A 12,090-nucleotide genomic window follows, 5' to 3' on the forward strand; every position below is an offset into this window, starting at 1 on the left:
CCACCTCTGGAGTCCCCCATTTCTGGATTAGAAGGCTGAAGGTGCTGGGTTCTAATTGCCACTCTTGTGGGTCTAGGAGATTTCTGCTTAAGTCGTCTGCCAGTGAATTTTGTTTGCCTGGCAGGAAATGAGCTTGCAGGTGAACATGCATGTCCAAGGCCATGTTCCACAGGACCATGGCTAGCCTGCAGAGTGGGTAAGAGTGGGTCCCCCCCGCTTTGTTGATGTACCACATAACTGTGGTGTTGTCTGTTTTTATTAGCAGGGGTCCTGGTGAGAGTAGGGATCTGAAAGCTGTTGGCGTGTGCTGAACAGCTAGCATCTCTTTTTGGTTGATGTGCAGATGAATTTGACTTGGGCTCCAGTGGCCCTGAATGCACTTGTCGTCCAGGTGTGCCCCCCCAGGTATAGTCTGATGCATCTGTGATTATGGTCTGGGCGGCGTGGGGTTGAGTAAAAGGAAGTCCCTTGTTGTGGTTGCATGTTGCTGCCCACCAAAGAAACTCTGTCCTTAGACAAGGTAAGATAGGTATGACAGTTTCCAGGTCCTGAGAATGTTGGCAACCAAGTACCACTGAAGTTTCCTCATATGCAGTCTGGCATATGAAATTAGTAGGATGCAAGAGGCCAAGAACCCTAGGGCCTGCAGGATTTTCCTTGCAGATAGCTGGGTTCTGGTGGCCATTTGAGTGAATTAGTCTGTCAGATAGGCTTGTTTTTCTGGAGTAAGGAATACCATGTGGGATGCTGTGTCCAAGCTTACTCCCAGGAATACAATCTTTTGACTGGGGACTAGTTTTGATTTCTTTTTGTTGATAGTGTACCTCAGGGAGGTTAGAAGGCTCTTTACAAATGCCAAGTGCTGTACAGCTTTTCCTGACTGTCTGCCTGAATCAAGCAGTCATCCAAGTACGGGTAAATTTGAACTTTTCTCTGTCTGCAATAGGCAATGGCTGGAGCCAGGCATTTTGTGAGTACTCTGGGAGCAGTGGATAAGCCAAAGGGAAGTGCAGAGAACTGATAATGCATGTATCCTTCCCTGAAACGTATGTAATTCCTGCAAGAGTCCCTGATAGGGATGTGCAGACAGGCTTCTTTTAGGTCAAGGGTGGCTAACCAGGCATATTTGGACAGCAATGGAAGAAGCTGCTGCGGGGTGAGCATTCTGAATTTTGTTACCACCAGGAAGGTGTTTAAAATGGAAAGATCTAGGATTGGGCACCAAGTGCCCTCTCTTCTGGGTACTAGGAAAAGTCTGGAATAGAACCCCTGACCTATCTGTTTTTGCAGGAACAGGTTGAATTGCCCTTATGAAGAGCAGGGATTGGACTTGGTTTTGTGCCTCTGCCCACTGGTTTGGAGGAAGGTCTGGGAACCCTTTTGGGGTTGGCACTGAAAAGGAAGTAAAATTTGTACCCCTGGAATAAAATCTTGAGGACCCATCAGTCTTTGATGATGGAGGTCCAGTTTTTTGCATCATGGGCAAGTTTTCCTCTTAGGGGCACGAGAAGTTGGGGAGAGGTGAGGAGTGGAGTTGAGAAGTCATTGTGAATTCTATCCGTAAGGGGGTGACTTAGCACTCCCTGTTTTTGAAGTGGAGGCATTTCATTGCTTAGATCTCTGCATACCCTGAGACTGTAGTCTGGGGGGTCTGTTTCCCCTGGGTTTAGTTTGAGGTGGCCTTGAGGAGGCTGGAAAGGGCCAATGTTTCGAGAGGCAATGCCTACTGAACCTAGGAGGCTGTACTTGCAAAAAATCTTTGACTGTCTGCATAGATTTAGCTTTTTCTTCCATCTTTTTTAGAACCTCTTCTGCTTTGGTGCCAGACAGATTGTCCTTATTCAAAGGAGCATCTAGTAATTTTGATTTGACATGGTCTGGCAAGGTCTGCTCCTTAAGCCAAGCATGCCTTCTCAGTACAGAACCAGTGACTGCTGCCCTGCAAGATGCTTCTAGGGCGTCAAAGCCACAGTGCAATGTATGCTTGCTGACTTGGCTTGCAGAATGCATAAGCTCTTGTAATTCTTTATTTTCTGCACAGTCCGTAAAGGTAGCTATTTTTTGCTTAATAAGTTCCATAATATGTTGTTGGTACTTCAGCATGTGAAAAGTACAGTTTTGTACCTACCATAAATGTAGATGTTCGAGTGTTCACACTGCTGCAGTCATCACACTTGGGTTATCCTGCCGTCAGGCGGTCCCGCAGTCGGCCAGAGTTCCAAAGTCTTGGTCTGGCGTCGGTTGCTGTTGCCTCCTCCCTGACTTCAGTGCGCCAGGGGTATACAAGATGCATCCGATGCCATTTTCTTCAGTTTTTCTTGCCCCAGATGTCAGGTGCCCCCAATAGGTAGGCAATACATATTGCTAATAAAAAATATATATATAAAAATAAAACAATACCTTCAGTTACAAGCAAATACACCACAAAGGTTGTATAGGATAGAAAGGTATAGATAATTCCAGCTAGTTCAGAGGGGATGGAGGGAGGGTAACCTGGACTGCAGCAGTGTGAACACTCGAACATCTACATTTATGGTAGGTACAAAACTGTACTATGTTCATCGTGTTACACTGCTGCAGTCATCACACTTGGGTTGAATCCCAAAGCTAAGGATGGGTGGTGGAACTAAACAGTGTTTGGTGAGGCTAGTAGGCCCTGCAGAACTGCAGTGGCAAAGCCAGTTCTGGTTTTAGAGTATAGAGGTAAGTGATGGTGCTTGGTGAAGGTGTGCACTGAACTCCAAGTTGCAGCCTCCAAAATATCCTTGGTTGGTACCCCTCTGAGGAAGGCTGTTGATGTTGCTGTAGCCCTGGTGGAATGGGGCCTGATGTTACCAGGCACAGGTTTCCCATGGTGTGTGTAGCAGAAACGGATACAATGTCCTATCCATTTTGAAATGGTCTGTTTTGAGATAGCTTTTCCTTGTGATCCTGCAGCATAAGATACAAAGAGCTGGTCAGATTTTCTGAAAGCCCTAGTTTTATCCAAGTAGTAATGTAATTGCCTGTGAATGTCCAAAGAGTGTAGGAGCCTTTCCACTTTGTTCTGGGGGTTTGGATAAAAGGTGGGCAAATGAATGGTTTGGTTTAGGGCCACACTGGATACCACCTTTGGCATACAGGAAGGGTTAGTTCGTAAACAGACTCTGTCTTGATGAAAAATTATGAAAGGCTCCACTGCCATTAGGGCCTGTAGTTCGGAGACTCTTCGTGCTGAAGTTATTGCTAGCAGCAGGGCAGTTTTCCATGATAGGAACTGTAGATCAGCTGTGAAAGCTGATTCAAAGGGCGGTAGTGTAAGTTTTCCCAAAACAAAGTTGAGATCCCAAGTTGGTGTTGGTGCTCTCTGGGGAGGTCTTATGTTCATAGCCCCTCTGAGGAACTGTCTTAGTAATGGATGTGAAAATATAGGAGGGTCCGTGTTGTATTGAGCTGAAATAGCTGAGGCGTGGATCTTAATAGACGAGAAGGAAAGTCCTTTGTGCAACATCTCAGTTAAATATTGAAGAATCTGAGGAACATTTGGTACAAGGAGATTTTGGCCTTTAGCCTGGTTCCAGGCGCAGAATCTTTTCCATTTGTCTGAATAGACTTTCCTGGTGCTGGGCCTCCTGGCCTCCAGAATGACGTCCATCACAGCTTTAGAGAGAAGTGTTGACTGGTTGTTTAGGCAATTTGCCATGCAGCCAGATTTAAAGTCTTGAGCTGGCTGTGTAGAATCTGATTGTTTTGCTGAGTGAGCAGGTGAGGAATTGTAGGTAAAATCCATGGTGGGCCTTGAGCCATGTTCCTTAGTATTGGATACCAGTGTTGGCGTGGCCAGTCTGGAGCAATGAGTATCATTTGTGGCCTCTCTAATCTGGCTTTCAGCAGCACCTTTGCCAGAAGAGGCAGTGGAGGAAAGGCATACACTGTCAATGTTTTCCAACTGAATGAGAGGGTGTCCACTTTCCAAGCTAGTGTGTGGTATGTCCTTGTGCAGATTTTCCGTAGTCGGTAATTTTGGGGGGAAGCAAACAGATCTATGTCTGGGCTCCCCCATTTTTGAGTTATCATTGCGAATACTTGTGGGTCTAGTTTCCACTCGTGCGGATCTATGATGTTTCTGCTTAGATAGTCTGCCAATGTGTTTTTCTTTCCTGGCAGGAATTGTGCTTGTAGTTGAATTTAGTAGGTCAGTGCTGTGTTCCACAAGGTCATTGCTTCTCTGCATAGTGGGTAGGAGTGTGTGCCCCCTTGCTTATGTACCACATCACTGTGGTGTTGTCCTGGATGTAGGAGGTCCTTGAAAGCTGTTAGGGCATTTTGTACAGCTAGCATCTCTTTTTGATTGATATGTAGATGCCTTTGGTCTGCAGACCATTTGCCCTGAATACACTGTCCTGCCATGTGCTCTCCCCAGGCATAATCCGATGCATCTGTTATAGTTTGCCTGGCTGTGGGTAAGGTAAAAGGCTGACCCTTGTTGAGGTGACATGCCTGAGCCCACCATAGAAACTCCTGTTGAAAGCAGGGTATGAGTGGAATTATTGTTTCCAAGCTGTGGTGAGTCCATACACTTTTCATATACCATTGTAATTTCCTCATATGCAGTTTTGCAAATGGTATTAGTAGTATGCAAGATGCCATGAATCCCAAGGCCTGCAGAATTTTTCTTGCAGAGAGTTGGGTCTTTGTTGCCATCATTTTGAAGTATTGAGTCAGTTGTCCTTGCTTGTCTGGCGTGAGATAAGCCATCTGGGCCATTGTGTTTAAGCTGGTACCCAGGAATATTATGTCTTGTGAGGGCACTAGTTTTGACTTCTTTTCGTTTACTGTGTACCCTAGGCAACTTAGTAGGTTTTTGACAAACGCCAGATGCTTTAATAGAATGTCCTTGCTTTCTGCTTGAATAAGGCAGTCATCCAGGTATGGATATATTTGAATCCCTCTGTCTGCAGTATGCAATTACTGGTGCCAGGCATTTTGTGAAGACCCTGGGCACAGTAGATAAGCCAAAGGGCAGTGTAGAGAATTGGTAATGGGTTGAACCTGCTATAAATCGGAGGTATATTCTGCAATTTTGTCTGATAGGGACATGCAGGTATGCCTCCTTGAGGTCCAACGTTACTAGCCAAGCCTTCTTGCCCAGCATGGGAAGAAGTTGCTGTAGTGTTAGCATCTTGAATTTGGGTACTTCCAGGTATGTGTTTAAAATTGAGAGGTCCAGAATGGGTCTCCAGGCTTTGTCCTTTCGGGGAACTAGAAACAGTCGAGTAAAATCCTTGTCCTTGCTCCTGGGTAGGAACCTGTAGAATGGCTCTCATGTCCATGAGAGCTGAAATTTGCTTTTGAGCCTCTGCCCATTGATATGGTGGCAGGTTTGGCATTCCTCTTATCCTTGGCAAAGTGTGAAAGTGGAATCTGTATCCTTGAGATACAATATTTAGGACCCATTTGTCTTTTGTGATGATGTGCCAATTGTCTGCAAAAAGTGCTAGTTTTCCCCCCAAGGGAGCTGCCAAGAGGGTTTTAATTGGACGTCTGAGGGGTAAAGTCATTTGGTAGTTTGAGACCTGTCTTCTCCTCCTTTTTGGGTTGTGGCCCCCCCATTGTCGAGGCTGGTAAGAGCCTTGTGACTGGCCTCTGCCCCTTGGGCGTCTGTAGCTGCCCCTCTGTGATCTGGCAGAAGCTGGAAAGGACCAGTTTTTGGTTGGCCAATTTCTGTTGAAACGAGGGGGTTGAACCTGTAAAAAATTCTTGACCGTCTGCATAGATTTTGCCTTATCCTCCATTTTCTTTAAAACAACTTCTGCTTTTACACCAAATAAAACATCCTGCTGTAAAGGTGCATCCAATAACTTTGCTTTAACATGATCAGGTAAAATTTGTTCTTTTAACCAAGCATGCCTACGTATGACGGACCCTGTCACTGCTGCTCTACAAGAAGCTTCCAATGAATCAAATCCACATTGCAAAGTATGTTCTCCCACTTGTTCAGCTGCATGCAACAAATCTTAGATTTCCTTGTAATCAGGCTGTTCTGTATGTGTGAGCATTTTTTGTTTTAATTGAGACATCAAATATTGTTGATATTTTAGCATGTGAAACTTACAATTTAAGGCCCTTATAGCTAGAGTAACTGAGGTATATACTTTCTTTCCCCATCTGTCTAGTGCTCTAGAATCCCTTACAGAGGGCACAGGATTTTTAGCAATAGAGGCCTTAACCCCTTTGGGTCCTTGGGAAATGGTTTCTGGGTCAGCAACAGGGCTTTTATACAGGAATTTGTGTGAGTCAAGGACTCTGTAGTATCTGTCTGGTTTGGCTGGTGCAGGAGGTAGTGAATCTGGCTTAAGACTAGATTCTGAATAAACATCATCCACAATGTCTAACACAGGTGGAATAGCAAGTGGTCTGTACTGGGGTAGTAAAAGGAACTCTCGGAGCCTTTTCTTAGATTCAGAGTAATCCTGGCCTTCCCAGTGGAAATGTTCCCTCATGGTATGTAAGGTTTCCCCAAAAGAGTAGTCTTCTGGGGGAGATGCAGAAGGGATAGACTCTTCAGCATCAGAGTCTTCATAAGGGGGAAAGGAATATTCCTGTTCTTCAGAAGAGTCTGAGGAAATTGAAACTTGGTCAGAGGAAGTGTAGTCCTCCTCCTGTCTTGGTCTTTTATCAGGAAGGGGATGGGAACCCCTGATTAGGGTAATTAAGTCTTCAGCCATCTTAAGCATCTGTTTCTTAGGCATGGGGGCCTTGTGCTGGAGACTGCTGTACAGTCTTCCTTGTTTTTAAAGGAGTTTTCAGCTTTGCATAGGATTTAATAGTGAGTGTAGTCGGTCTGAAGACACCTTCTGCAACTGAAGGCATTTTAACTGCACCAGAATCTCCTTCAGGCATGGAGTCGGAAGGGCCTAAAGGTAAAGGTTGGCAGAAAAAAAGACAGAAAATCCACCCAAGGATGGCCAATCAATGAAATCCACAAATGTTCCAATGAAAATGTAGTCCTTTAATACGAATAAAACTTCGACTTGAAATAAAATGAAAAATAAAAAAGCTCAAAACTGTCCCTTGAAGATATCCGATAAGCGCTTTTGACTGTTGTCTTCCTCAGATCGTACAAGATACTAGGGACTTCCATTTCCTTTTATATATGAAATTCTATACTGTTTGACCAATCACCATTGATGAATACTTGGCAACATCCAATCCTATCTTGTTATCTCAAGATTAATTTGCATGTAATCAACTCTATGCTTCTGTTTCCCGCCTTTATTGAGTATGTAAATTAGATGTTCCAGTCCTTCATTTTGATTGGATGTATATTGTGTTATTGATGATAATGTGAGCAAAGTGAGTATTACTCTTCCATTTTCCTTTAATTCTCAAGACCAATAACAGGTGGCGCTGTTCTAAATGATGTAGTATCCATAAGTAAATAGAAGCATTCATAAACACTCCAAATATTAAATCTTCAAAGGAATTTGTGAATATAACTTTCTATTCATTACAATGCTATGCAGGTATGATGGATCTTTACCTGCATAATCAAAATAATGCCACTATTCTACTGTCGATTTGTAGACAATTTGTTTATCCTATGGAAAGGGGATGGAGAACAATTTACGAGATTTCATACATACTTGGATCAAACTACTTCGTATCTTACATTCACTTCTGAATATTCTAGATCTAACATCAATTTTCGAGATGTCAGTATCAGTTTGAGTGATCAAGGTTTCCTGAATTTTGATTTATATAGAAAGAATACTTGGAGAAATCATTACTTGCTCATATTATCATCAATAACACAATATACATCCAATCAAAATGAAGGACTAGAACATCTAATTTACATACTCAATAAAGGCGGGAAACAGAAGCATAGAGTTGATTACATGCAAATTAATCTTTAGGATTGGATGTTGCCAAGTATTCATCAATGGTGATTGGTCAAACAGTATAGAATTTCATATATAAAAGGAAATGGAAGTCCCTAGTGTCTTATACGATCTGAGGAAGACAACAGTCAAAAGCGTTTATCGGATATCTTCAAGGGACAGTTTTGAGCTTTTTTATTTTTCATTTTATTTCAAGTCGAAGTTTTATTCGTATTAAAGGACTACATTTTAACTGGAACATTTGTGGATTTCGTTGATTGGCCATCCTTGGGTGGATTTTCTGTCTTTTTTCTGCCAATATTGACTGTTTTTGTGACAGACCACTTTTAGTGTTTGGGAGTTATTTATTCATTTTAAAGGTAAAGGTTGTGGAGGCCTAGCAATCTCCGCTTGTGAATCGGATGTCGCCTGTAGTTCTAAATCAGCGGTAGTCAGGGTCTGCGTATGCGCTTCACTGAAAACCGGCGACTGGCCTAGCAGAGGCCTCGGAGTCTGGTTTGGGTCTCGGCTGCCTGTCCTTATCTTTGCGTTTTTTATGCATTCCGGTAGTCGGATGCTCCGACGGCATGGTATAATTAAATTTCCTACCAAAATAATGTCGGGCGAAATCAAACCGACGTTTAATAGGTCGTTTATTAAACCTAGCACAAAACCGACAACCTGTGACGTCGTGGTCTGGGCCTAGGCAAGGAATACAATAAGAATGAAAGTCCTTATGAGGTATTTGCTTCCCACAAGAAATGCAAATTGTTCACTTTTTCTGACATCGGACTGAGGCAAGAAAAGGTTCCCCAACGGGGTACTTAGCTTTACTGAAGACTTCGGTCTGAAATTCGATTTGAATATCTCAGGAGTCGGCCGACCGGCACTTGCAAACTGCTTCTGCTTCGGGCACCGCGCGGCAAGAAAGACTGAAAAAAATGGCATCGGATGCATCTTATATACCCGTGGCGCACTGACGTCAGGGAGGAGGCGACAGCAACCGACGCCGGACCAAGACTTTGGAACTCTGGCCGACTGAGGGACCACCTGATGGCAGGATAACCCAAGTGTGATGACTGCAGCAGTGTAACACGATGAACATCTGGAAATTCAAAGCCCTAATGGCGAGAGTTGCAGAGGTGTATACTTTCATACCCCATCTGTCTAAAGCTCTGGAATCCCTGTCCGGAGTGGGATTCTTAGCTGTAGTTGTTTTGATACCTTTAGGCCCCTGGGAGATGACCTCTGGGTCAGCAGTAGGAGTTTTGAAAAGGAATTTGTGAGAGTCAGGAACTCTTGTAGTACCTATCTGGTTTCCTAGGAACAGGGGCAAAATATCAGGAGTTAAATTGGATTCCATAAAGACATCATCCACAACATCCAGAACTGGGGGTATTGCTAAAGGCCTATGTTGTGGCAAGTCTAGAAATTCTCGGAGTCTCTTTTTGGACTGAGGATAGTCTTGGCATTCCCAGTGGAAATGCCCTCAAAGTATGTAAGGTTTCACCAAAAGAAAAATCCTCTGGAAGAGAAGCAGAGGGAATAGATTCCTTTTTATCAGAATCCTCATAAGCAGATAAAGGCATGTCTTCATAATCAGATACCTCAGAGTCGGACTCTTGGTCTGTTAAAGCTGCTGGGGACAGGTCTCTTTCTCTTCGCAGGGGAAGGCTGACTTGCCCTAATCAACATAATAAGGTCTTCTGCCATTTTCAGCATTTGATGTTGTGGCAAGGAAGCAGGTGCATGAGTTTGGGTCGTCGTTTTTTCAGGTGTAGTGCGTACTCTTGTCCTTAGAAACTCGGTAGTTTTAGACAAAACTGAAGACGTGAAAGAAGTCATCGGTTTGTGTCAAATATCAGTAGTGCAAAGAACTTCCTCAGAAGCCGGTGCCTGCTCAGCAGCTTCGGACCCATTCAAGGTAGAGACATCCGCAGGTTCCGTCGAAGAAGAGTCTCGCAGCATACCAGACTACGAACGGGTCTCGGTAGAGGCCTGCGAGTCCACTAAAGTGGGCATCAGGGGCTGTGAAAGCGCCTCACTGAGTACCGGCAAACTGGCGACTAGCTTAACAGAAGCATCGTCGGCAGTTTTGGACCTGTGCGGTCTGTCTTTAACGTTACATTTTTCCGGCAGATCGGTAGTCGGATGGCTTACCAAAGCCATTTAGGAATACGGAGAACGAGAATGAAAGTATTTAGTGACAATAAGGGCCTGACGACGAATAGTTTGGGTGTTGAACAAGGCACAAAACCGACAGCGAGGAACGTCATGATCTGGGCCTAAACAGGTGACGCAGTAAGAATGAAAATCTCGGTGTGGTATTTGCTTTCCACAGGCAAGACAACTGTTAACTTTTTCTGACATTAGTTAGAGCAAGAAAAAAGGATCCCCAGCGGGCTACTTAGCGTTAGAAGACTTCAAGATAAATCAGTTCGATAACGAAAACTCAGCAGCCGGCCAGCACTCGTGCGAACTGCTTCTGCTTTGGGCTCCTCGGCAAGAAAGACTGATGTAATGGCATCGGCTGCCTGTTTTTATACCCCTGACAACCTGACATCAATCCTGGAGCGACAGCAACCGACGCAGAAATACTAAGTCTCTGGTATTCAGGCCGTCTGAGGGCTACCTGCAGGCAGATAACCCAAGTGTGATGACTGTAACAGTGAAACACAAAGAACATCAGTATTTTGCAGTTAGAAACGGATTCATTGTTCTATACCCCCACCAGATCTCCTAAACTAATGTCATTCTATAGAAAGCTACAATGAGGTCTTTAGGGCTCCACAAACAGTTAATGTCACACAAAAGTCTAACAGTAAATGCTACATGTCAATGTAAATCTGAAATACACAGACCTAAAGTATTTTAAAAAAGATCAGACTATATTTTCTAGTATGAAAGGTACTGTACACAGGTCCGCAGATGATTAAGAAAGCTGCGTAGGGTATCCTCTGAACAGCAAGTTTTATTTATTTAATTATTTCTTATTCAGTTAGTTTACTTAAGTTTCAGAGAGTTGTGACTGGACCACAAAATACTTACTGAACTTTGTCTTGAGGGTTGGCTTTGCGCCGTCCACTTTGCACTTGTGCTGGGTCAAGGAGAGAATGTTCCCATATTGAATTGGCACCATTGCTGGCAAGTGTCTGTACCATCTGAAAGGAAGCAACAAGCCACAAATAAACAGAAAAACTATATACATTTCTGGGAAGTAGGATAACATGAGCACACAAGACAAAAAAAATAGAATGAAACAAAAACATGGGAGAGTGTACTTTAACGTATGATCTACTTGGCCTACACCAGATGCAGTCTTGGTTCAAACTATGCAAAGCTGTTACACAACCACGTACCACCCTGCCCTACAGTCCTCCATCCAACTCAACAATCATTAGCAAGTACACTGAACTTGCTTTAAGGGACTACAATGTTAGGCCAGCAACCTTCCTTCTCTTCCTTTACCACCCCACTCTTCTCCAGATATCAAAAGATGGATCATGCAAGTGTCAGTCTCTGGGTCACAGTGCAGGTCTTTATCAATAGCCATAAAGTCACAAACTGACCTCTCCATGGTACAATGTCAAGCTCTTCTCTTTGAGGGTGGCAGCAACATAACAATGCAATATACAACCCTGGTGGGAAATTTTAAAGCTTACTGCTCCCAAAAGAACAAGATTTTGATATACAACAGCAGATTAACTGTGCTGTCTTGCAGGTCCCAGTCTGTAAAACAGGAAGGGCTCTCTGTTACTTAACATTATTTTTATTTATTTTATTTGACATTTGTTGACTGGGTTAGTCCGATTGAGCCGAAGCCCTTTTTCAGCGGAGGCCCGGGGAGAAAAGCTCCATAAGTAAATATAAACAAGTACAATATAAACAATTTCACATGAATATTCAAAATAAAAGAAAAGCATCATATGTAATACATGATAACATTTTAAAGTATTTGCAATCAACATAATAAAAGTTCTCCAGTACAATACTTACAGAGAGTGGGACTCTGGTTCCATTAATAGCTGCTTTGGTAGTAGAGTACAAATGTAGTAAAGACCGAGTTATGTCAAAGCTGATGCACAGAAGGAGAGTAGATAGGAGAGGGAAAAAGGTTACGAGAGAAAGAGTTGGAAGGCAGGGGAAGGTTGGTCAAGGAGGGTAGTTACAGTGACAGATCCAAGTTTTGTTTAGTTTTTGGTAGCAGTTTTGAATTGATGTTGATGAC

The 12,090-nt window shown here is 43.5% G+C and overlaps 1 protein-coding gene across 4 annotated transcripts in view; it reads right to left on the bottom strand.

Moving 5' to 3' along the window:
• Window positions 1-12,090, bottom strand: part of GIT1 (GIT ArfGAP 1) — a 1,727,505-nt gene that overhangs the window by 1,359,926 nt on the left and 355,489 nt on the right. For all 4 annotated transcript variants that reach the window (XM_044054459.1, XM_044054456.1, XM_044054457.1 and 1 more), the window contains exon 3: window positions 10,911-11,023. In XM_044054459.1, coding sequence (XP_043910394.1) covers window positions 10,911-11,023 — 113 coding nt within the window. The remainder of the gene's footprint in view (window positions 1-10,910; window positions 11,024-12,090) is intronic.

The sequence above is a fragment of the Protopterus annectens genome, chromosome 13.part0, assembly GCF_019279795.1.
Source record: "Protopterus annectens isolate FY-2018-M chromosome 13.part0, PAN1.0, whole genome shotgun sequence".
In the NCBI taxonomy this organism is placed as follows: domain Eukaryota; kingdom Metazoa; phylum Chordata; order Ceratodontiformes; family Protopteridae; genus Protopterus; species Protopterus annectens.